Source organism: Nycticebus coucang, chromosome 12 (genome assembly GCF_027406575.1).
Source record: "Nycticebus coucang isolate mNycCou1 chromosome 12, mNycCou1.pri, whole genome shotgun sequence".
NCBI classification, from domain to species: domain Eukaryota; kingdom Metazoa; phylum Chordata; class Mammalia; order Primates; family Lorisidae; genus Nycticebus; species Nycticebus coucang.
In genome coordinates this window covers 26741848-26769018 of record NC_069791.1, presented here as the reverse complement: position 1 = coordinate 26769018, position 27171 = coordinate 26741848, and the positions used below count along the sequence as shown (strand labels likewise).

The following is a 27171-nucleotide window of genomic DNA, read 5'->3' as shown; positions in this document are numbered from 1 at the left end:
TCCTTTTATACCTAGCTTATTGAGAGTTTTTGCCACAAAGAGATATTACATTTTTTCAAGTGCTTTGTCAGCATGTATTGAAAGGATCATATGGTTTTTCTCTTTTGTACTGTTTATATGATGTATCACATTGATTGATTTGCATATGTTGAACCATCCTTGTATTTTTGGGATGAATCCCATTTGATCATGATGAATAATCTTTTAAATATGTGGTTGAATTCAGTTTGCTTATGGTTGGTTGAGGATTTTTGTATTTATGTTTATCAGAGATATTGGCCTATAGTTTTCTTTTTTTTTTTCTTTTCTTCTTCTTCTTTTTTTAATTTTTTTTATTTTTGCAGTTTTTGGCTGTGGCTGGGTTTGAACCCGCCACCTCTGACATATGGGGCCAGCGCCCTACTCCCTTGAGCCACAGGCACCGCCCTATAGTTTTCTTTTTTTGTTGTATCTTTGTCTGATTTATCTGGGTGATACAAACCTTATAGAATGAGTTCAGGAGTATTCCCTTCTACACAAGTTTTTTGAATACTTTAAGCAGGATTGTATTAGTTCTTTGAATGTTTGTTAGCATTTAGCAGTGAATACATCAGGTCCTGGGCTTTTCTTCAATGGGAGAATTTTTATTACTACTTATTACTTGTTGGTTTATTCAATTTTTGAAATTTTTCCCGGTTTAATATTGTTAGTGTGTATGTGTCTAGGAATTTATCCATTTCTTCCAGTTTTTCCAATTTACTGGCATAATTGCTCATATTAGTCTCTAATGATCCTGAATTGTAATGTCTCCTTTTTCATCTCTAACTTTTTTTATTTTGGTCTTCTCTCTTTTTTCTTAGTCTGACAAAAAGTGAGTCAGACTAAGAAAAAAGTTTATGTTTTTAAAAAAGCAACATTTTTGTTTCAGTTTCATTTATTTCTACTCTAATCTTTATTATTTCTTTTCTTCTGATTTCAGGTTTAGTTTATTCTTGTATTTCTAGTTCTTTCAGATGCATCAATAGGTTATTTATTTGATAGGTTTTCTACCTTTTGATGTAGACACTTATTACTTTAGACTTTACTCTTATTATAGCTTTTCTTTCTTTCTTTTTTTTTTTTTTTTTTTCCAGTTTTTGGCCAGGGCCAGATTTGAACCCGCCACCTCGGGTATATGGGACTGGCGCCCTACAACTTGAGCCACAGGCACAACCCTATTACAGCTTTTAAATTCCTTTTTTATTTTTTTCTGAAAATTATTTAATTTCTTTCTTAATCTCCTCATTGACCCTCTGGTAATTCAAGAATAATGTTTTAATTAATGTTTATTTTCCAAGTGTTTATATATTTTCCAGTCTTCTATTATAGATTTCTAGTTTTATTCCCTGTACCCCCTGGAATTTGGGGGACGGGTGACACAGGCCATAGCTTGGCTACCATGGTTGGTGTCTCATTGGGGTGGCTGGGTTTTACATGTACCAGGACCATTGGCTCTGAGCCAGGCCAGCTGCACAAATTGCTGAAGGACTCCAGGCTTTGTGACCTGACTACTTATGAATTTCGTCCAAGCCCCAGGCTCCTTTTTGTTAGCCAGTGGTGAGGCTAGCTGGAACTCAGGTTTTGGGACAGAGGATTTCCCTCTGATTGGCCTGGTCTGAATGCTCTCTTCATGTGCATCTTCAGAATTCTGCCCTGTGATGTATTCCCCTATGCCAGAGTGGCCCTGAGTTTCAATGCAAAGTCCCATAATCATATCACTCTCCCTCTTGTGGCACACAGACTCTCCTTCCCCTGGGGGAACTGCAGGCAAGATGGGGGAAGGGTATACACAATGCAGGACTGTCTTCTCTACCCTCTTCAGTGACTCTTTCCTTTTTATAACGGTTTAAACCAAGTGGTATGATGGCTGACCTGAATTTTGGTTCTTCTTCAGGTATTTACTTCTGTGGATATTGCGAATTTGGAGTTCGTGCACAGGGGCCATTATTCAAGATTCTATTCAGCCATCTTGCTCCGCCCCTTCCCTCATGGAAGTTGCCTTTTCCAGGGTAAGGAGAAGTAGCATGTATGAGGCTGGAAGTATGGGTAGCCCCAGCTCAATGTGGGTCTTGAGGCCATGTGTTTCATGTACTTCTGAAGACCCAGCTCCTTCTCTTAACTTCACTCTGGACTTCAGCTATGGCTGGCTTCCATGCAGGCTTAACCTGCCCTCGTGGAGATTGTGTCTTACCTCCAGCAGGTGTGTCATTTTTTTATCTTTTCCCTCAAGAAATGTTTCAATCCCACACACACTGAAGAAGCTCATTCCTCAAGCATGCATTAGAAGCCCAGAACTATAGGTAACCTTAAAAAATGGGAGATGGAGATGGATGTTTAGAGATAAATACCTTTGGTCAGTCCTCATGCTTGAAAGTTTGGGGGACGAGGGAGAATCTCATTCACTGAGAATGCCTTCAGTGGTGACCTTGATGACCTACTCTTGTAATAGATTTCCCCGTTCCCTCTCTCTCCAAATCCTTTACTCTCACCCCAGAAGATTGCCTCAAGTCTTTGGCCTGGGTGCTATTTAGGGAAAGCACAAACTAAGAATTGCAGCTTCTATCTGGCAAGGTAGGGAAACCCCAGTCAAGAATGGCTGCATAAAGCCTGGCAAGAGAATGAGCAACATTGTAGGCAGGGCGCTCCTTTGGGTCTTTAGAAACCAGATAAATCACTCTTTTTTTTCTGAAGCAACATGAGAAAAAAGGAAAGGGTAACACAGATGGGAAATAAAGCATTGCCTTCATTTCTGACAAAGGTCCTATTAGAAGAGACTGTGAGTCACACCTTCAGGCAGATGGGCTTCCTATTAATGAACCTCAGTCAATCAGACAGATTGACTCCCAATAGGGCTAGCACAGTGAGACTTCTCCACTGTAAGCACAGAGACTGCCCGGGAGAGGCAGAATGCAATACTTACTTATAGTCTCGGGGGAAAAAAAGAAGAATTGGCTCTACGAAGAGAGAGGATGCAGAAAAGCTTTGTTGAAAAGCAGTATTTGAGCTGAGGCTTGGTGCGTGAGCAGAGTTTTGACAGGTGTTGACGGAAGGTTACATGTGAAATGGTGCTTTCTAAGTGATTAAACGCTAAACCGAAGTCATTACTATACTGACAGTTATAGGAAATAGATTATTCTGATGGAAGATCCAAGTAGGATTTTCAGTGTTTTTTCTTCCCTTCTCAGAAAGTTCAATAGAATCCAGTCTTATAAACTGGTGGGTGAAAATTTTTGAGCTAAAATGTCAATATGTAATAACTACCATCCTCCACATTTCTTCCCCACAGTCAAATTCATATTCATTTAATCCTTCTCCCTTGTTGCTATGCAGAGGATGCAAGAATACATTAAAAATAATAAATATTCACACAACCGGATTTTCAAGTCAACCTATCCTATTAGAAATGCAGTTGCAAAGTTCTAACCTTCTCAATTCTTGTCCACATTCTGTACAGCCCGGCAACACCTTCTCCAGGATAGATAATCAGCACCAGGAAAGGCAGTCAATGCTTATAAAGCACGGTCATTTCTTTTCTACCCAACATCCTTGTTTACTGTTCCCACATTTAGCGTTCTGTACACATAGATGGTGGCGTAGTCATGAGTGAAGGCGTGTGTTCATACTCACATACACACGTGCATAGGCCACTGAGACGTACACAAAGACACAGCTGAAATGCAAAAGTGAGGAGATTCAGTATACTTTTTCACTATATAAAATGTACATTTTAGCCACTTTCATTCTTGAGGGAAAATATATGCTGATGTGGGTAAATATTTGCTTAAAAGCGTCTTTCATCTTACTGTGCCTTGTCACGGGAAATTCCAGAGCTGACCTAAGAGCCTGGCATCTCGGGCGTATTTTTTCTCAATCTATCCTGAGCTGTGGCTAACTGGCTCTCAGATAGTGTCAAGGCTTCATTAATCGCTTCTCTCCTGCTGCCTGCCTGCCTTTTCACTGCTAATTAGCCTTAGAGCAGATGGGAAGAGAAAAGCTGTTGATCTCTATTCATTTCATTTCACAGTGTGGTTTGGAAGGAAGGATAAATATGGATAAAGACAGGTATGGTGCTTCTTTAAGATGTTACAGAGATCTTCTCTCTCGGTGTGAATACACTGAAATCCAGGATTAAAACCTTAAAATGCCAAGTTACTAATCTAACATTCTTATCAATCAATATATTTTGATTCAATTCACGTTTGCAATTCAACTGATGACTCCATAGAGGCAGGCCCTGTGTTATGTGTGAACAAGACTTGCCAGCTTTCTGCTCTCTCAGGGTTTATGGTTGAAACTGAAATAGACAACAAATATGTAATTATAGATGTGCATTCTTATCGATCAATATATTTTGATTCAATTCACTTTTGCAGTTCACTTGATGACTCCATAGAGGCAGGCCCTGTGTTACGTGTGAACAAGACTTGCCAGCTTCCTGCTCTCCTGGGGTTTATGGTTGAAACTGAAATAGACAATAAACAAATAACTACCGATGTGCTGAATGACATGAAGGGAAGAGCAGGGTGTTGTGGAAACACAGAGTAAGGAGATTCAATCATCTTTGACTTTAGGGAAGGCCTTTATGAGGGACAGGTGTAGACTTGGTATTTTCTAGGGAAAGTCCTTAAGAAGTTTTAAGAAGGTTCTCTTTACTTGCTGTGTCCTTAGCTATGCAGAAGCTTTTCAGCTTAATTAAGTCCTATTTGTTAATGTTTGTTGTTGTGATGGTGCTGAAGTCTTGGTCATAAAATCGTTCCCTAGTCCACCATCAAAAGTTTTTCCCTACTTTCTTCTAAGATTTTTATCATTTTGTGTCTTAGATTTAAAGCTTTTATCCATCTTGAGTCAATTTTTGTGAGTGGTGAAAGATGAGGATCCAGTTTCTGTCTTGTACATGTGGTTATCCAATTCTCCCAGCACCATTTGTTGAATAGTGATTCTTTTCTCCAGTGTATATTTGTATTTGGTTTATCAAAGATCAGAAGGCACGTAGAGAAATCACCTGCTGAGCAATCCAGAAGGTTACTAGAAAATGGTCATCCAGGGGCCCTCTTTTTGAGGGACGTAGGCATGGGGGCACATAAAAGTAGGTTCAAAGACCTTTACAGAGCAATGGGAAATTGTCTTGTTCTCACAACTTTCCCATAGTCTCTGGGTTCTCAGATGAAGAGAAGAATGGGGAGAATATATGGCTGGCGTGGAGGAATGACCAAGCAATAGCCTGCCTTTTTAAACAAGAAACGGAGCTTTTTCACTTGCTGCATAATCTCTCACAAGGTAATTTGATAGCTTAGTACAAGTTTATTTAATAACCTCCACCCATCTTGCTCTTAAAAGGGCCAATTTTCAGGCTGTGCTTCATTTACAGTAACTCTGTCCTTGAGCAAATTGCAGATAGAGAGTGCTTTAAGAACCCTTGTATAGGGCGGCGCCTGTGGCTCAGTCGGTAAGGTGCCGGCCCCGTATACCGAGGGTGGCGGGTTCAAACCTGGCCCCGGCCTAACTGCAACCAAAAAATAGTCGGGCATTGTGGCGGGCGTCTATAGTCCCAGCTACTCGGGAGGCTGAGGCAAGAGAATCACTTAAGCCCAGGAGTTGGAGGTTGCTGTGAGCTGTGTGAGGCCATGGCACTCTACCGAGGGCCATAAATTGAGACTCTGTCTCTACAAAAAAAAAAAAAAAAAAAAGAACCCTTGTATATATCCTTGTAAATACCATATTATATGAATGACAAAAAAAATCAGGTTTGAACATTTACATGATATTTTCGCAAAATCAAACTGCTAAGATGGAAACTTGTCTTTTGACTACCAATATTGGGCATGTTGATGAAAGCTTCTAGCAATTTTGTAACTAGCCTGTAGAAGACATCAAACATATATACGGATTTAGGTTTCAAATCATTAATTTAAAATTACTAGATATTTTTAGGAAATAAATAGAATATAAAAGGTACCTATAAGTCTTCATCTTGCAAAATTGCCATTTAATGGCCTAACTCAGGGCTTACAAATGGATACTATATGTCCTTTTCTTTGGGGGGCAGGGGTTAAGTTTATATATAATATTTAGGAACTTAAAAGTTGATTTTTGATGAACCCAAAGTGGTTTCTAGTGATTGTTGCATTGTTTTGCTCGGGGCTCACTTACTTTCTTTGAAATCTTCTACAGAATTGTTATCTAAAGTGCATGCTAAATTTGCCAATACCTGAATTGTAGAACATGCCTTTTGTTATTATTGAAACTTCCAGAGAAATAATTTTCTTAATTATAGGTAGATTTGCGCTTAAATACTTTTGGAAACATTTGAAAGGTGCCTTATTTAGTGTTCTTGTCGTCATTGTCTTGTGGAAATTGTTAATAGTTAATGGGATTTTCTCTGTCAAAATTACTGAATCCATCATTTATGTTGTGAGATGAGGAAGATCTTTGAAAGAGGAGCTATTTTTAAGCCAGCTCTAAGCATGTTATTCCATCCTTCCTCCTTCCTTTTAATTCTAAGGTTAATGATAGTCACTTCTTCCACTGATAGCAAATCTTATCCTTATGAAATCAGCTTATCTAAATACATTAGGAATGCCCAGCAGGCCTGTTTCATGGAAATTAAATCAGTGAATAACTTTGTGATGAGAAAATCCATGAGGTCATGGCTACTGTTGGCTTTAAAACTAAATAAGCAAATCTTTATATTGGTTTGCTTTTGCTCTTTCCGTGATAAAAGCTCAGGGGTCATCTTTTGTTAGATTTTGGCATTCAGAGTATCTCCAAAGCTCATAAAACAAGAGCAAGGCGGATGCTGGGGTGGGAGGTGGGCTGATGTGAGTATGAGGGAGGGAGCAGGCCTGCCTGGTGAGCTCCAAAAAACATTCAGTAGTTTGTGGTATGAATGAGAACTATTTTGTCTTTGAGATAATCTTAGCACAAACATTGCATTTAGAGACATCTGTATATTATGTTAGTATATTTTGTTTAAACACAAGTAAATGATTCCACTCAGTAAAAATAGTTGTTGGGGATCCTATCAATTTAAAGAAAAATAATCTTGACACTTGGAAATCTGAGGGGGAAGCTACCAGGCGTGGAACTTTCTCCTGATAAGGGAGCTGACTCCGAGAGAGGGCACCGCTGCAGGGAGGGCAGTTCTGTGCAGTTCTCGCTCACACACTTAAGGAGTTTCTGCAGGGCAGTGGAGATTACTGCCAGGCACAGCAGGACCCCTGTGCAGACAAGTGAACTGTAGAAACTCATGACGACTCTCTGAGAAGCACCCACAAGAGTGCTTAAACTGGACACGGAAGTGTTGACTTGAACCTCCAGAGCATTGTACCAGAGTTCTGGCCTGGGGAGGGTAGACCTTGGTGCACTTCCTTTCTGCTGCCTCAGTAACACGGGATTGAAGAATTGCTGTTTCTTGTTAGGAGGTTCCTTTCATTTCTCATTACTTCCCACTTCCTCTTCAAAGCACTGAGAATTTCAAGTGCAGTAGATTGAACTAGACTTCAGTTTCTCTGCTTCATTCCTGTATTTAATTTTTTTAATTCTTTCCTAACCTTACTGAGTGTTTTTGAACTAAATTAACATGGCTCGAATGAGCAGCCCAGCTCCTGTAGAAGTCACCTACAAGAATATGCGATTTCTTATTACACACAATCCAACCAATGTGACCTTAAGCAAATTTATAGAGGAACTTAAGAAGTATGGAGTTCCTACGACAGGAAGAGTGTGTGCACACCTTATGACACTACTGTGGTGGAGAAAGAAGGCATCCGTGTTCTTGGCTGCCCTTTGGTGATGGTGCACCACCATCTAACCAGATTGCTGATGACTGGTTCATCTTGTCAAATCAAGTTTTATGAAGAACCTGGCTGTTGTGTTGCCGCTCATTGTGCTGCAGGCCCAGAGCTCCAGTGCTTGTTTCTGTCACGTTAATTGAAGGTGAAATGAAATATGAAGATGCAGCACAGTTCCTAAGATAAAAGCGGCGGGGAGCTTTCAACAGCAAGCGACTTTTGTATTTGCAGAAGTATCGTCCTAAGATGTGGCTGTGCTTCAAAGACACCAATGGTCATAGAAACAACTGTTGTGTTCAATAAAACTGGGGTGGCTGATGCTGTCGCCTGGGAAGTAAAACTTGAGACAGGACCTAATTTGTCATATGTACATATATCAGCCAACACGTTGGCTTGGTTAATGAAGCTTCCGTAGGAGTATTGCAAAGCAGTTTCAACAGGCCACATGCTTCACAGAATTGCAACCTCTATGTTTGGGTTACAGGCAACCTTTTTGGACACTTAGCAAAAGATTCTTGCTGTTCAGCATTTAAATGTGCTTATCATTTATACTGATTGATCTTTACTGAAATCATGTGGTATTATCATGTCTTATTTAAATCTATTCCCGTGCCAGAATCTTATCAATATATAAGAAATTTAGAAAGATTAGGTGCCAAAATACCCGGCACAATATTTGTATATTTTTAGTATTATACAGAACTAAAATCCCAGGAACTAGGAACACTCTAGACCTTATGTGGTTTATCCAGTCATTTCAGACATTGAAAGAAGGCTCTTGGGTTATTTGCCTGCTCACTTTATGTTTACATCTCCTGCATTTATACCAGTATATATCAGGTTTGCTCAACCATTGATTTTTTTGTGGTTGGTTGTTTGGGATTTTTACTAAGACTTAGAGTGATTATTTAATGTCTTTTATAACTCTCATGTTGTGCTGTTATAAAAGAAAAACAATTCTGTTTTGAAAATCTACATTGTACAAAAACACGTCTTTACTGTCTTCAGACCAAAAAATATATATATATTTTTGAAATTCTTATAATTTTTCCCCATACTTATCAGAAGTTGTTTACCAACTTAGTTTTGTTTGAAGTGTGATTTTTTTTTCCTTCTCTTTTCAACCTCTTGCAAAAAAAATAAACTGAGTTTCTGCTAATGCCAGTGAAGATGCCCATTACCCCAGGCACTATGCACCATCCCAAGGTGTATACTTACAGCCCATCTTCAAGCTGTGCTTTTGTTAATTATGTGTAACACATTGATGGGAAAGCTCTGCACAAGCGTGACTTCTTACAAGTAGATTTCTTTACGTTCCCTCTTCATTAGGTAATATCATCTGGACTCAAGGGAAACCTCTTTGATCCTCAGCTCATCTCTGTTTTATCAGAAAATATGTATAATTTATGCTACTGACAAAAATTATTCTTTCCTATAAGTGAGTTATTAAATATCTTGCCATTCTGTGTCAATTGCAGATATGATTAAAATTCACACAAGCCAAAAGGAAAAGGCATGCTCTGCAGTGAGATCTTTGGCAGCTGCAGGTCCTCTAAAAAATAGTCATATCGATCTTGTTTTATGAGCGATACCTCTTTATGTTCTAAGATGAGGATAAGTCAAAATAATAAAGTGTGTGTGTCCACCTAATTATCTTCACCAAGTCTGAAGAATGAAATGGACTGTGCCCCAACCCTAATTCCAAGTGCCCTCTCCTCCCCCAGATACCACCACCACTCAGAGTCACAGCCATCTCTTCTGAACTCCTGCTATTGCATGTTAGGGGAGAGAATTTTAAAAGTAGCCAGTGAGTCATCTGGTCTTTAATTGCAGCCACTGGGAAGCTTTTAAAATTTGCCCCTATCCAGGTGCCATTAAATCCTATTCTCTAAGGATGGGGAGACAAAATGCCCAAAGTAAAATAGTTTATAAATAATATGAGGAAATGAATATGCTAAAATGCAATGCAAAGATTAGCTCATAAAAGGTACTGATTATTGTTAGCTGAAGATTTAAATGAAAATGGTTAAGAGGAGTTGGCTTGTGGGGAAACATGCAAAGGCTATCCTCGGGTGGAGACGGGGGCTAGGGGGCAGATGAGAGGTGAGAGAGTGAACCCCGTAGCGCCAGCATGCACATGAACTTCATGTGGTGGGGAACAGGAATGAGGCAGGCCTGCATAATTCTAATAGTCATTTGAAAAGCAGTGGGAATGGATATCATTAACTGGGCAAGACCAGATAATAGAGATACTTGAATAGAAGGGTGAGAGTTCGTCCTGAAGTTAAACGGTAAGTAGTTAAAGGCTTTCATCATAGAGGACGGGATAGGATTAAAAAGACCAAAGTCTTCAGGATTCTTGAGAGCACTCATTTGAAGCCTGCTTTAAACTCATTAGAAGTCTGCAGTAAACTTAACAAATTGGACCTATCAGTCTTTCTCAATAAATACCTTTCTTGTTCATATCCTAAAGCCTGAAAGTCCCTGATGCTTGGTTTGTTTATGCAACTATTGACAGGTATTTGAGTTTATGGAGTATGCCTCTGGGATTTTTTTTCATTGCACAATACCTAACAGCAACTCATAAAATGTAAGTGATTATAACAAATATGTTCATGACACTAATGAGTTCTCTAGTCACACTGTCTTGGGTAAATCACTTAATCTCTTCCATCTTAGTCTTAGCTCTTTGTGGCATAAATATAGAAACTAAGTGTTTTCTAAACTTGCATAAAAAATTAATGTCACATAAGTTTCTGATTATTCTCATCCATGCAGACACTTGTAACTGAGATTGCTTCATCCCTAGCCATCTATCCCCACTAGGTCTGGGAACGCTATTCTTTACAAAAGCAGTTCTTTCACTTTCTCTGGTCAGCTCCAAGAAAAATAACTGATGCCTGACAAGAAGCAGAGAACATTGGTCTTATTTTTGTTTTGGGGACTGATGAATAAAGGTAAATTTAAAAAGTCTGTAGGTTAGTAAACCATACTGACATCTGACATAATTATTTAAGTTCATTATAGAAAGTCATCATCCTTCACATCATTCATACGTGAACTATACCAAGGAAATAGTTGTCTTTTTAAAGATTTTAATACATACTTAAAAATGGACAATTTAGTATTACAGAGTTATGTAACATTGATACTGTTAGATGTGTGAATGTATATATTTTTCTTTTTAGTAAAATAGGTTCATGCTTATAAAAGTCATCCTAGGTTAACTTGGAACAAAAACAACAACAAACAACAGAGTAGAAATGAACCAAGTAGTAAATAGGGTATCGGTAAGGAAAAAATATTATAAAGCAGTCACACTGCTGACATACAGACACAAAAATAAATACACTTTTCTATTATTTGAAGGCAATTCACAATCATTTCCAGGAATTCTGTGAGAATTTAAGGCCATTTGTTCTAAAGAAATGCTTTAATTTTGACACAACTTCACAAAACTGTAATTCTTGTAAAAACTGTACATGCAAAACTCTTTACAGTTAATTGTGAACAGGCAGGTCAGTAGATAGGAATAGTTTATTTCACAAATGTGTTGTGCACTAAGTCACATGATTGTATATATTAACTGGGAATTTGACAAAAGACTTCCAGCCTGTGCACCCTGCACGGCAACATGGGACAGTGATAACAGGAATCCCAATCAAGAGAGCCAGTATCCCTTTGAATTAAAATATCTAGACAAGGTATAATGGAATAAAAAGTTGAAAATGTCTGCTACATGGTTCACAGTTAAATATTCTTGGTTTTAGTCTTTCTAAATAACATTATAATATAAGGATGCTACTTTGTACACAAAGTATTGTGTGCATTTAGAGTTCACAATGTTTGACTTTTTATAATTTCTACTTAGCTCTACAAAATGCAAACTGACTGCCATCTAAATTTAGAACCCAAACTCCATGAAAAATGCATGTTTGTACAGGATACACATCTGCCAAGCTTAAACTCCCAGGCTCGGCAAACAACGCAGAGAAACCAAGTGCTAAGCAGATGTGGCTTCTTAAGACAATCCAGTTACCCAGAGAATAGGAAAGCATTTTCCCCTTCCGTTATTTGCAATTGCATTTGTCCAGACAGTCATTCAAAGAGATATTGCTCTTGTGATTATAGCTATTGCAATTTAGAAGACAAAGGATTCAATATTCAAAACTCTGATTCTTAAGAACAGTTATAAAAGTATTGAAATTTAAAAAGTAGTAACATGTAAACATTGATACAGAGAGACTGCTTTCCTGGATGTAGAGCAGTCGAAGACGCTATTTGAGTTAAAAACATGGTTTGTGCTTTTTCCCAAGACATTGGAAATTAGCTGTTTCTGTCGAAAGAAAAACTGAAAGATTCAGAGAAGACATCCATACTTTTCTTCAAGCATTTAAACAATTTTTTTTTTCTGTTGCTCATGCAACAACCATATTTACAGTTTTGGTTTTAGGAAGAGAATTCATTTTGGATCCAAGAAAGCACGTTAACCAGGACTGCTCAAACCAGACTGAGAAAAGGATCTTAATTCCCTGGTTCATTACAGAGCACCAGGAGCAAAGCATGAACTCAGCAGTTCCCACTGGCATGGAGTTACCGGGGGCCTTGAGCGGCATGGTCATATCTGAGTCTGTAACACGTGGGTGGGTGGGGTGTACGGGGGAGGTGCTGGCGATGGCTTGATTCCTCGGGCCCTCATATAGGAGAGAAACTGCTCGGGGATTTCAGCCAGGACGTCTTTAGCCAATCTAGCCATACTCAGTATGTGGTTTCCGCTTCTGTCAATATAATCCCTGAATGGCACAAACTAAAACAGAGGTGGAAAAAAAGTTACTTTATAGACTTGAGCAGGCCAGGGAATAGACATCAGCACATGTCAACACTTGGTTGTAGGAGGATCCTAGAAGCCCAGAGTAATGGCGAGATGGGTGGTAATTACACATTTTAACCAATATTTGATACCTACAAATAGCTGTAGCAGTAGCCAAACTTTTATAATTTATGTTTTATGTAAAAAGAAATGTGATGTAAACATTCCAAATTGTATATAAAATCAGCACATTGTACACCATAAATGCATGAATGTATACATGATCTATGTGTTTATGACTTAATAAAAAAATACAGAGGAAAAGTAAAATAAAAAGGGATGTGATTCTTTTCTCTTTTCTCCCTCAATAGCTCACCTCACTCAATCTTGGTAAGCCCATTATGTTGGTAAATGTGTTTTTGCAGTTTGGGGTTCTGTACTTACCTAACTCCTAATAGGATGGGACAGTTAATCTCTTTGGGACTTAGTTTCTTGTCAAATGGAGTTAATACCTGCCTAATTCAGCTTCTGATACAAAAATATTACCCAATGCTGAGTAAGAAACAAATATTACCCAATTCAGGGCAAAAAAATGTAGTGTATATTTTAAGGAGCCCTAAACATATTAGAGTATTTTTAATTATTGCTAAGACATCGAATTACATGGAGTATGAATATAAAATTCACACTGCTTTTATTAAGAGGAACCTGAAATAGTCAATACATCGAGTCTTATCCCAGATGTTGATTTTTTTTTTATATCTGTTTGTGAAAGCAAGAAAAAAAATTTAAACAGCATAAGATTTTGGTATATTTCTTACTGAAATATCATCGCTCTTATTTTTACACCATATAAAAATGATTGGTCTATCTTTATGTGAGTAATTATGTCAGAGCCTTTATCAGATGAACACCAAATGCTCTCACGATAGATTGCCTGATTCCATTCTCATCTGTCATGTTACTTAAGTTAATAAACACTGCACTATTTGAGGGCATTAGTTCAATTTCCCCCTTAGGGACATGATTCTTGAAGGGACTTGGAAGTGACTGGAACTGTTAATATGGTGGTAAATTAGGAGCACAGTCATTTTAGACCTTCAAAGAAAAGGCAGAGTGAAGATATTAGGATGTTGAACAATTTCTGAGTATAATATTTAAAAGTTTGAATTAAATTATTTTTTCTTTACAGAGAAAGAAAAATCCCATCTCATAAAATAGCCATTTTAAGTCTATTTTGAAAAACTTGCTTTTGATTTAAAGTTGTTCAAGATGTGGTTTTAGAAAACAATTGTTACTACAGAATAGCTTTTAAAGTGGTCAGGTTGCTACAGGTAAACCAAATTGAAATTTTTAAGAGATCAAATAAGAAGTGTACTACCTTTTATGCAGAGAAGGCAGCCTTTTTTAAAGGAAGAGCATCACAAGAATGGAGAAGCATGAATCCTATGTACTCAATTTTGATATGAAGACAATGACAATTAAGGTTATGGAGGGAGGGAAGGAAAAGCAGAGAGAGGGAAGGAGGGAGGGGGGTGGGGCCTTGGTGCGTGCCACACATTCTGGGGGCAAGACATGATTGCAAGAGGGACCTTACCTAACAAATGCAATCAGTGTAATCTGGCTTATTGTACCCTCAATGAATCCCCAACAATAAATAATAAATAATAAATAAATAAATACAAAAAAAAATAAAAGCAGAAGGAAGCATAGTGGATGCTAAAAAAATAAAAATAAATAAAAGAAGAGTAGACTATTATTCCTTTCTTTTTAAAATAAGGCACATTATAGCCAGGAAAGTACCCGTATGACTAAAATTTTCCATTTTTGTCTTACTACCAAGGAACGAATCTCAACTTCTAGAAATTCATGTTAAAATGGTGACACAACTTTCTCCTACCCTGGAAGGTAGCTAATGAAAGGTAAGAAAAAAAAAAAAAACCCAGCAAATATAATGTTCAGCTGAGAAGAGAATGAGGCAGATGTGAACTTTTTTGTGAAGTCATATAATCTAGCTATGTACAAGATTTGACATTTTTAACAAAAAAATCAAAGAGGTGCAAAAATCAAGTTGCGACTTGCTGTCTCTAGAAAAACGAGAAAATAGGAAATCAACATAGGATTAATAAGGCACCCGATTGTAACACAGTTTATTTCATTCTAATTTTAAAAAGGATAACACTTTAAAAGTTAACATTTAGTGATGCTAGTAAAGTTAGTAAACGTGTAGTTCTCTTTAAACCATTTTTTTAAAGGTCATTGTTTTGAAAATGTATGTAGCTAATAAATGTCAGGGAAATGACAGTATATGGCGAACAGTTTATACTTCTCTGGAAGGGGGAGATCTCATCTGCTTCTGTTTTACCCTTGATTCTTTACCTTTATTCTATATTACAGTCATTAAACTCATTAGACATTTTTAAACACTGGGATAAGACTTCCCTGCGTGATCTTGGGCAAGTTATTTTCCACTCTTTACCTTGGCTTCCTCTTCTTTAAGATAAGAATGAAGACCAGATAGCTTCAGTGTTGAATTCTACCAAATTTTTAAAGAACGATAGCTTCAGTGTTGAATTCTACCAAATTTTTAAAGAACTAACTAATCCTTCTCCAATAACAGTAGCACTACCAAAACTTTGGTTTCTCTTCACATCAACTAAGTATTTTGCCTTTTACAGTAGAACTCCCTACTGTAATTTACCTAACTTTCATAGATTGGACATGTACCACATGTATGTGACAGCACAGTAGGCCTGGTTCCTTATGTTGATCACCTCCAAATGTTGACCCAGTTTGTTATAGTCCGTTAGGTGGTCAACTCACAAATGTTCCATTATACTAGCAACCCAAATATAACAGCATACCAAAAAGATTATATACCATGATCAAATGGGATTTCTCTTAGGGATGTAAGAATGAATCAACATATGCAAATCAATAAACACGATACACTACATCAAGAGACTGAAGGACAAAAAAGCATATTATCATCTCAACAGATGTAGAAAAAGCATTTGATAAAATTCAACATCCCTTCATTATAAAACCTATCAGAAAATTGGTATGTAAGGACTATAACACAACAAAGGTCATGTATGACAAAGCCACAACTAATATACTGCATGGGAACAAATTGAAAACTTCCCCCTAAGAAGTGGAATAAGATGAGGATGCCCAGTATTATGTATTTAACTAGCCAAAGCAATGACACACGAAAGAATGGGGAATACCCAAACTGGAAAGGAAGAAGTCAAAGTGTACCTGTTTACAGACAACATGATCTTATATATAGAAAAACCTAAAGAATCCACTGAAAAACTTTTAAAATTGGTAAACAAATTCAATAAAGCTGTAGGGTACAAAATTGAGAGACAAAAATCAGTATTTTTCTTTACACCAATAACAAATTAGCTGAAAGAGAAATCAAAAAGGCAATCACATTCACAATAGCTATAAAAAATTACGTAGGAATAAATTCAACCAAACAGGGGAAAGACCTCTCCAATAAAAATTATAAAACACTGATGAAAGAAATTGAAGAAAAGGACTCAAAATATTGAAAAGACATTCCATGTTCATGGATTAGGAGAATCAATTTTGTTAAAATGACCAGGCTCAAGAAAAGACAAAAGAAATTTATAGATTCAATACAATCCCTATCAAAATGCCAAGACATTCTTCACAGAACTAGAAAAACCAATCCTACAATTCAAACAAAAACATGAAAGTAATCAGATGGCCAAAAGAATCCTGAGCAAAAAGAACAAAGTTGGGAACATCACTCTAGCTGACTTTAAAACATGCTACAAAGCTATAGTAACCAACACGGCATAAAGACAGACACACAGCCTAATTAATGAAACAGAATAGAGAACCTAGAAATAAGTCCACTTATTTATAGCCAACTGATTTTTGACAAAGGCACAAAAAACTACATTCAGGAAAGAATACTCTCTTTAATAAATGGTGTTGGGATAACTGGATGTTCACATAGAACATCTTAGTATGTAAAAGAAGAATCTCTTACTATATAAAAAAAAATCAATTCAAAATGGATTAAAGATTTAAATTAAGATCCTATACTATGAAGCTTATGGAAAAAAACAGGAAAAATGAATCAGGACATTGGTCTGAGCAAAGATTTTGTGGATAAGTCTTCAAAACACAGGCAACAGAGGTGAAACTAAACAAATGAGATTTTTGAAAATATTTACAAACTATTCACCCAGCAAGGCACTACTATCCAGAATACACAGGGTGGTCATAAAGTTCATGTGCAATAGATGTAACTATTTAAATGGCACATGAACTTTACGGCCACCCTGTATAAGGAATTCAAACAGCAGCAAGACCCAAAATAATCCAATTAAAAATAAGCAAATGATCTGTGTAGATATCTCTCAAAAGAAAACAAATGAATGGCTAAGTATAAAAAAATAATGTTGAGCGTCACTAATCATCAGGGAAGTGCACGTCAAAACTACAAAGAGATATCATTTCAGCCAAGTTAAAACTATAGCTATTATCAAATAGACAAAAAATACCATTGGTGAGGATTCAGAGAAAAAGGAACTCTTATACACTGCTGGTGGGAATGTAAATTATTATGGTCATCATAGAGAACAGTCCAGAGATACTTTAGGGAAATAAAAGTAGGACCACCATATGAATCAGCAATCTCACTACTGGTTATATAGCCAAGGAAGGGAAATCAGTATGTGGAAGAGATAGCTGCACTCCCATGCTTACTGTAGCAGTGTTCACAACAGCCTCCATATGGAATTAACCAAAGTGTCCATCAACAGATGAATGGATGAAGAAAATGTAATGTATGTACAAATGAAATGCCTTCCAGCCATAAATGAACTCCTGTCATTCCGAGCAACAGGAATGAGCCTAGAGGACACTGTGTTAAGTGAAATAAGCTAGGCACAGAAAGATAAATACTACATGCTCTCATTCATATAAACGAACTAAAAACAGTGATCCCATAGAAGTATAAAGTAGCATAGTGGTTACTAGAAGGATGGGAAATGTTGAGGGGTAGGGGAGGAGGAATTGGGAAAGTTTGGTTAATATTAAGGGATACAAACTTACATCAAAATAAGGGGAATAAATTCCAATGTTTTAAAGCACTTTACCATAAGTATAATTAATAATCCTTTATTGTTTATTTTCCAATAGCTAGAAAATAGGATTCTGAATGTTTCCAAACCCCCCAAATAAGAAACATTTGCAGTAACAAATATGCTGAGCTGATCATTACACATTATGTACGTATTTTGAAAAATCACACTGTACTCTATAAATATGTACTATTATGTGCCAATTAAAAATAATTAAAAATATTACAAAATTAATCAAAATGGTAATAATTGTACCTACTTAATTATCTTATGTAAATAAGATAAACTGCTTAAAACATTCAACTCACAATATGTACTATGTATGATAGCTACCATTATCATTCCTTCTTCTATTCATCAATTTATACATTTTTTATAGCCAATACACAAAATATTTTGTCAGTAGTTTTCTGTTGACATTAATATCAAACATGAAATATAAGGATTATTATCAATTTTATCTCTTTTAAATTTCAGGACCATACACATACCAGTTTATGTGCAACAGTAAGTCCTGGTGTTTGTTATTTTAAAACACTTGCTTCACCTTTCCAGCAAGTCCTCCAGGGTGTACTAGTGGTCTTTTATTGGGGTAAATTAAAATTGACTTTTAGGAATTTTATGATATTCTGGAATATTAAAACTAAGGCTTATAATCACTGTTCTCACAGTGCATACAGTTTTACTCATCTTAAAAACATTTATAAATAATGGCTAAGAAAGAAATCCTAGTTTTCAACCAAGGATGGGCGTATACAGTACTTTGAACTTAGGTTTCATAGGTAGGTCACAGTGTCTAATATGCCACTTGAATATTAGGAGGCCCTTCCCCCGGGCGGAAAATCACTGTCATAGGAGGTCACTATTATGAACAGGAATATACTTCAAACCACAAGCATACTTGGAGTGGAAAAAGAAACGCTGAACTTTCTCTTCACTAACCTAGATGATCTACCAGGGGTGTCCAACCAGGGGTGTCCAACCAGGGGTGCCCGCACGCCACATGCAGATTATTTGAGGACTGTTTTGCTTATCTGTGGTGTGGGATATCACCAAAAGCACATACAGTTTTTTTGTTTTGCATTAATCAGCTTTTGTTAAGTGTTCGTGTATTTACTGTGTGGCCCAAGACCACTCTTATTCTTCCAATGTGTGTCAAAAAAGAAAAAAAAGGCTGGGCACTCCTGAAACATTTCTAAAGGAATGAACATTGCTTCTGCCAGGTCACAAGGTACTTTATAAGTGAGAAATGAAACAGACAAGTGATTCTTCATTTCCTTTACCTAGTATTAGTGTCAAATCTTACAGTTTTCATAACAAAATAAACCCCTTTTCTCAGATTACTCACATCCTTCTCACCATCACAGTTTTCCACTCAACATCTCAGATCACCTTGTTTATTGTCTCTTTTAATCACACATTTTTGATCCCTTTACCTGTGGATATCTTGTTCAAAATTACTCCTACGCACTCATGAATGTGTATCGGCCACAAGTTAACTTCTCCCTTTATGATGTTCAGTTTAAAAGAATAAATCAATTTGTACTTTGCACTAATTTATCCCAATTATATATAGAATACCAATAAATGCATTATTTTCTCTAGGAAATACGGTATCCTTGTGACTCCACATCTTTTTTCAGCATCCACCCAGTGTAATGAAAGCGTTCCACCTGGCTGATGTGACGGCTCGCTTTGCCTATTTGTGAAAACAAGTTTGAATCAGTTTGGGCAAATGGGCTTTTAGTTGCTGTTCTGCTCAGTTTTGCTTGATTGTTCCCACTATGTAGAGCTCCATTAGTGATTTTCAAGTCTAAGCCTTTAAGGTTATTATTCTCCTCTTAATGGAAAATATGATTTAAATATGATTTTTAAGGAAATGATAGGCTGGCCAGGAGCCACATACAGCCAGGAGGACTGACATTACATCACACACAACAGCCAATCCATGTCATAAGCAAATGGAAAGCCTTTACCTACCCGGATTTAAGCAAATAACTCTCTAAATTTTAGAATTGCAACCATAGGAACTCATCCTTCTTCCTATTTATACTATAGTCAAAGGAGATGAAATCTTAGGAGAGTGAGACATGATTACTCTCATAAGACTGACCACAGCGTCACATGTGAGGGCACAGCTACTGTGAAACAGTGACATAAAAAAACACCTTCCGATTTTCTGTGTCATCATTCTACTGACTTTGACGCATTTATTGAGCAACTAGCAGTTGGGTGGCCTTTTGCTAAGAGATTCAGTACAAATCATTTAATATTCACCAGTAACCACACACATTTTGAATTTAGTTATGAGGAAACTGACACTTAATAGTTTAACTTACCCAAGATCGATCTTAGTGTCAGAATCATTACTTGAACCCAAGTGAATTAATCTGATGTGAACGCATTAGCCATTATGACACTATAAAAAGAGGGATAGATCCTAATTATTTTCCCTAGAATTCTGCATTTGAGGGCAATAGGTATGTTGTTGTAAGAACAACACAAGTTTTCGAATCAGAACTCTGTTCGAAATATGGATCTACCAACTCATGACCTAAATAACTCTGTAAAAGTTGTTTAATTTACCATCTTAGGCCTCAATTTCCTTATCTGTAAGTAATGATGAGATGAAGAATGACCAGTGTTTTCAGGAAGCTGTCCAGGGATAAGAGAACAAACGGAAAGAAAGAAGAAATCTGTGCAGCGGTAGGGAGTGAGGACTTTGAAGAGAACGTTGTGAAAGGCTGTGTAGCTAGAAATCTCAGGATGTAGGATTTCAATCAGCACAGATTAGCGGGAAGAGTATATCAGGTGAAATGAAAACAGAAAATGAGAGCAAGAACCATGGATAGTGTGATGTGAAGTTACTCCGTCTAGATAAATACTGTGTGTGTTTGGGTATTCAGCTAAAGACAACCACTGAGGTTAGACCAGAGATCTTAAGTGCTGTGTTTTTAGGTTTTAGAGTCAGTTATACGGACTATACACATGTTAAGAACTTTAAAATCAGACCTTTTAGGATTAAATCCTGGCTGGACTTCTCATTAGCTGTGTGACTAGGCACAAGAGGAAGTGAGCTTCATTTGTCCTCTTTTGTAAAATACGTAATCAAAGTGTCCCACAAAGTTAATAATGAAAGACTGACTGAGTGATGTAATGCCATAGCTCTTAGCCTGCCCACCACACAAAGCCCTTCACAAAGAGTTCAATATTATTATGAGCATTATATGAACAGTTGGAAGCTATTTAACATTTCATATGAATAATAACTCCATCTACTACTCCCAATTTTCTGCTGAACCTCAGCTACGTGGCATTATTTGCTATCTTAACCTTTTGTTTGTCCACTTGAGAAATGGGGAGCCTAAGAGTGTTTTAGCCAGTTTGTTTACAGATATTTTCTAACCATAGGAACACTGACAATATTCTTGCTGTGCCCTTATAACCTCAATAGTTTAAATATTCAACAATGTTTTTATTCTTGAAAATACTCACTGAAAAAACATTTTAGTGACTTGTATGACCCGGAGAATTTGATGATGGAAATGTTTATTAATCTTATTTGAGATAAAAGGTACTGATTCTTTGGCATAATATAAAATGCAAGTGATTGATTTGCTTGGTATTTAGAAAACACCATTCCCATTTAGAAACTTCTCTATGAACTTAGAAGAGAGTCTGTCAAATCTCCTTCACTAAATGTAGGACTGTAAATCAAGATGTCACTATCATTCAGAGGCTTAGTAGTTTCCTAAAGACATTTTAGTTTCCTGTTCCGTATATGTAAGACCTCATCACTCTTTCAGTTCAACTTTACGTGGTAGAATATTGAGTATTTGCTTGTATGTGTTCAAAACTTTGGAGGGTCTCAGTGTTACTTTATGGGGCTACACGGGCCTCAAGAATTCCAACTTTCCACAAGAGGATACAAATAATTATAATAATATACACCTATGCTACTGACAGGTAACAAAGTTTTTTGTCTGTTACTTCCTCAGAGACTCAAAATCGTAAGAACAAAGATGAAAGAATTTACAGTCTACAGATGATGAAACAAAGGTTGGGAGAGGTTATTGTCCAAGATCAGAATGACAAAATTAAAATTTCATAGATCACCTGGGTCCTATCTCAATGTTCTATCCAATTTAGTATATTTATTGAGAGATTAGTTTCATGATCAAGCACTTTATTTGTAAATAAAAATAGGTAAGACTGCTGCTTGTCACTAACACAACATATCGGTCTTCTTAAAGGAAACCTTAATAATGTGAGCAATCTCAGCTGCTACTTTTTTTTTTTTTTTTAATCTCAGCTACTTCTTAAGGGAAAAAGTAATAACTAAATTTCTCCTGAACAAGCACTTAGATGAAACTGTGAGACATGGCTTGCCGCCACTAACTTTGTGAAAAACACATTACAACAGCAACATACCGTATTCTAAAAGATTTCAAATTCATATATCTATGCAGTAATTTGATTTTTTAGAAACTGTGAGCAGATATTATGGAAAGCTTTTAGATAAAGTGTAATGACTTGCATCTATAATTGTGCTGATGAGGTGAAAGTGAATAATCATGTGTCTAATTATGAAAAAAAAAACCACCAGGAGAATCTTAAACAAATGACCACATTGCCATGTTCTTTGGATCAGCAACTCTTAACCTAATCATTTATGGGTGTGTATTTTTTATTCTACCAAGTGTGTTGAGGCTGAGATGTTTAAATCATAGTCAATAATTTTTTTAAAAAACTACTATACAGATGTTTCTATTTTAAAATTTAATTTTGCTGACTAATGAAGAACAATGCTTTATGATCTTTCTCAGCATTACTCTTTATATTATCTTTTTTTTTTTGAGACAGAGTCTCAAGCTATCACCCTCAGTAGAGTGCTATGGCATCACAGCTCACAGTAACCTCCAACTCTTGGGCTTAAGTGATTCTCTTGCCTCAGCCTCCCGAGTAGCTGGGACTACAGGTGTCTGCTACAAGGCCTGGCTATTTTTTTGTTGTAACTGTCATTGTTTGGCAGGCCCAGGCTGGATTCAAACTTGCCAGCTCTGGTGTATGTGGCTGGCATCCTAGCTGCTGAGCTACAGGCACTGAGCCTATATTATCCTATTTACAGATTCTTCTATTATATCTTTCTCAAATGATTTTAATCACTTTTTTTTGTTACTAAGTTCTCTTTCAAAAAAGTATTGTATATGCATTATGTAATTTAGTCTTCAACAACAATACTATTTAACCCCCCAGAACACTGAAATTTAGAAAGCTTATGCTAGTTTTCACAGTAGCAAAGTCAGGACTTAGGATATGAACCATGTTCTGTGTGAGCCCAAATTACATGTTCTTAATAACGACATTATAGGTAAATATATAGGTTATCATTTAGGAAATAATATTGAAGTTCACTGCATGCTCCTCTAAAACGTTGATATCACATGCTTAAATGATAGAGACTTTTCTTCCTTTCTCTATTTAAAAAAGCAAACTTCACAGATTTTCTTTCCCTTCTGACATCTTAAAAGATACGAAGACTATGCAACTATTCAGTTGAATTAACACTTTGCTTTCAATTATAAATTTTAACTATATGTATTAATTATTATTACTTTCTATATATTCATTACCAGAATAATAGGCTTTTAGCTTAAGTATTTGTCTTGATTCTCATATTTTCCATATGTAAAACTTATATAATTTTTGTGTATTATATATATAATTTTAGTATTTATTTTTCTACTTTTCTAACCATAACCTTTGAGGTAAATGCAGACATATATATATAGTTATTTTTGGTATAATTTTATTAACTTCATGTACTCTGAATGTCTATCAGCTTGAGATATGTTTAGTTTTATTGAAGACTAAATAATGAATAGACAAACATTTACAGGCCTATTATATTTCTAGCTTCTAACTTTATTAAAATACCAATGACATTTCCTGGTAATAGTAAAATAGAGAAAGGTTTAGTCTCTTACCTGCACAATGTCCCTTTCAGCATATTTTCCTCTGGAGGAGACTCTTACGTCATCTCCATCCAATTCGACCATTGCTTGAAAAGAAAATACAATCATTTATCCAGGACATTTTAGCCAAATACTAAAACTATGTGGGCAAAAAGAAAATCAGGATGTATGAAGTCACAATTTGTCCCATGTAAAGGCAGAAAGCTGGTGACCCCTTCCTTCCTTCCTTTCACAAAACATAACTGCAGGTTTACAGGTAAAGAAAGTGAGGCAAGACCTGGGTGACTCTTTGAAAGGTGGGCAGAGCCAATGCCTTGAGGAATAATCTGTGTCCATCTCCCCACACTCCTGGCTCTAAACTGTTATATACTTAAGCATAGTAAGTCCATCCAATTTTAATTTTTACTATTTTTAATTACTATCCATTAAGGATAGTAATCCATCAAATTTTAATTTTTCTTTTTAAGAAACTTGGCACTAATCATCATAGAATTTTCAATAACAACTTAATCATCATTCTCACTGCATCTGTAACAAAGCTCTATTTACATACACCCACATTACCCAAATTTTATTTTATGAAAAATTTTTGCAAGACCAAAGAGACATTTTCCTTGCTCCTAAAATGGTTGGATAAAATATGATTTTACTAACGTATGTTTTTTTTAATTGGTGAAGAAATAATGTCACCATTACCTACATCAGCCTGTATTTGGAAATGCTGAGATATAATGAGACAGTTGGTGATACAGTAATTTTATGCTGAAATTAAGAACTTTTTCCAGAGTTTATTAACTTTTCAGTAAGAATTCTATAAATCATTAATTACATGAGGAATGCTAATTTGTGATTAAAGTATAATTCTATTATTGATAATTCTTTTATTTATTTTTGAGACAGTTTTACTTTGCATACTTGCTAGAGAGCCATGGCTTCATAGCAACCTCGAACTCTTGGGCTTTAGTGATCCTCTTGCTTCAAAATCCCAAGTAGCTGGCACCCACCACAATGCCTGGCTTATTATTATTATTATTATTTTTTAAGAGATGGAGTCTTACTCCTACTCAGGCTGGTCTCAAACTCCTGAGTTCAAGCAATCTACCTACCTCGGCCTCCCGGAGTGCTGGGATTACAGGTAGGAGTCACCATGCCCAGCTCCTGATAATTCATTTTATATACATGACACTCACTAGATTCCGGACAGCCACCTGCAATTATAACGTTTGCCTCTTTGCCCTCCTCCCCCCAATACCGCTCTTTCAGAATACAGTTCTCACTATTTTCTTCAATGCTTAAATAATGTATTTGGGCTAAAAACATAGTTCAATTTTACCCTCCTACACGTTCATGATTTAATGTTTGAGCTGAAACAGTGCTACTATACAGAATTGACAGAGGGCCACTAGTCAATAATTTGCTTAGGTATGCTATATATCATATACTGTAAAAGATATTATCAAAATTAATTATTCAAAATACAAAAGACCTTTTTCCTTGCCTAACTACTTGGGGATATAAATAGGGGAATTTATTTTCTGCAAATATTTTCAAAAATGATTTCCTTTTTAATATAAATTTGTCATCAACATTTTCATATTACTTTGAGACATAACTGTACATTCACAGTGATACGCCAGCAATCACAGAAACTTCCCTAATACTACACATTCTCTAATATGTTAGTAACTTGTAACAATGACCTTACACTCAGTCTAATATGGGAAATAAGAATTAGACGCCTTGTCTGGTTCCTGATCTGAGTGGAAATGATTCCAATTTAACTCTATTCAATATGATATTGACTGTGGGTTTGCTGTAGATGGTCTCTATCAGTTTAAGGAATGTCCCTTCTATACTGATTTTCTTTCTTTTTTTTTTTTTGTAGAGACAATCTCACTGTACCGCCCTCGGGTAGAGTGCCGTGGCGTCACAAGGCTCACAATAACCTCTAATGTGATTCTCTTGCCTCAGCCTCCTGAGCAGCTGGGACTACAGGCACCCGCCACAACGCCCGGCTATTTTTTTTGTTGCAGTTTGGCCAGGGCTGGGTTTGAACCCGCCACCCTTGGCATATGGGGCCGGTGCCCTATTCACTGAGCCACAGGCGCCGCCCGTATATACCGATTTTCTTAAGTGTTCTGATCATGAAGGGATGCTGGATATTATCAAAAGCTTTTTCTCCATCGATTGAGAGAATCATATGGTCTTTGTTTTTTAATTTGTTTCTGTGCTGGATTACGTTTATAGATTTACGTATATTGAACCATCCTTGAGACCCTGGGATAAAACCGACTTGGTCATGATGTATAATTTGTTTGATGTATTGCTGGATTCTGTTTGTTAGGATCTTGTTGAATATTTTTGCATCTATATTCATTAGTGATATTGGTCTATAATTTTCTTTTCTTGTTGGGTCTTTTCCTGGTTTGGGGATCAGGGTGATGTTTGCTTCATAGAATGTGTTGGGTAGTCTTCCTTCTTTTTCTACCTTTTGGAACAGGTTGAGTAATATAGGTACTAATTCCTCTTTAAAGGTTTGGTAGAATTCTGATGTGAGACCATCTGGTCCCGGGCTTTTCTTTTTAGGGAGGTTTTGTATGGTTGATGCTATTTCCGAACTTGATATGGGCCTGTTCAAGATTTCCACTTGATTCTGGCTAAGTCTTGGAAGGTGACGTGCTTCCAAGTATCGGTCAATTTCCTTCAGATTTTCATATTTCTGAGAATAAAGTTTCTTGTAATATTCATTAAGGATTTTTTGGATTTCTGATGAGTCTGTTGTTATTTCATCTTTGTAGTTTCTGATTGATGAGATTAGAGATTTTACTCTTTTTTTTTTCCTGATTAGGTTGGCCAAAGGTTTATCAACCAGACAAGGCTGCCCATTGTCTCCATTGCTTTTTAACATTGTAATGGAAGTTTTAGCCACTGCAATTAGGGAAGAAAAGGCGATCAAGGGTATTCATATAGGGTCAGAAGAGATCAAACTTTCGCTCTTCACAGATGATATGATACTATATCTGGAAAACACTAGGGACTCTACTACAAAACTCTTAGAAGTGATCAAGGAATACAGCAGCGTCTCAGGTTATAAAATCAACATTCATAAATAGGTAGCCTTTATATATACCAACAATAGTCAAGTTGAAGAAACAGTTAAGGACTCTATCCCATTCACAGTAGTGCCAAAGAAGATGAAATATTTGGGAGTTTAGCTAACAAAGGACGTGAAAGATCTCTATAAAGAGAACTATGAAACTCTAAGAAAAGAAATAGCTGAAAATATTAACAAATGGAAAAACATACCATGCTCATGGCTAGGAAGAATCAACATTATTAAAATGTCCATACTACCCAAAGCAATATATAATTTCAATGCAATCCCTATTAAAGCTCCACTGTCATACTTTAAAGATCTTGAAAAAACAATACTTCATTTTATATGGAATCAG

At 36.4% G+C, this 27171-nt stretch overlaps 1 protein-coding gene and 1 pseudogene across 5 annotated transcripts in view; one reads left to right on the top strand and one right to left on the bottom strand.

Annotated features, from left to right (window-relative positions):
* The window catches only part of CPNE8 (copine 8), a 308616-nt gene that overhangs the window by 84614 nt on the left and 196831 nt on the right, over positions 1-27171 (bottom strand). For 2 of the 5 annotated variants that reach the window (XR_008373258.1, XM_053555699.1), the window contains exon 19: positions 23732-23805. Coding sequence is in view for 4 of the 5 variants with exons in the window: in XM_053555699.1 (XP_053411674.1) it covers positions 23732-23805 (74 nt within the window). In the remaining variant the exon portion in view is untranslated. Of the gene's footprint in view, positions 1-10893; positions 12616-19089; positions 19251-23731; positions 23806-27171 lie in introns of those variants that run through there. The other 3 variants (XM_053555696.1, XM_053555697.1, XM_053555700.1) reach the window with 3 other exon arrangements.
* Positions 7598-8111, top strand: LOC128561452 (protein tyrosine phosphatase type IVA 1-like; annotated as a pseudogene).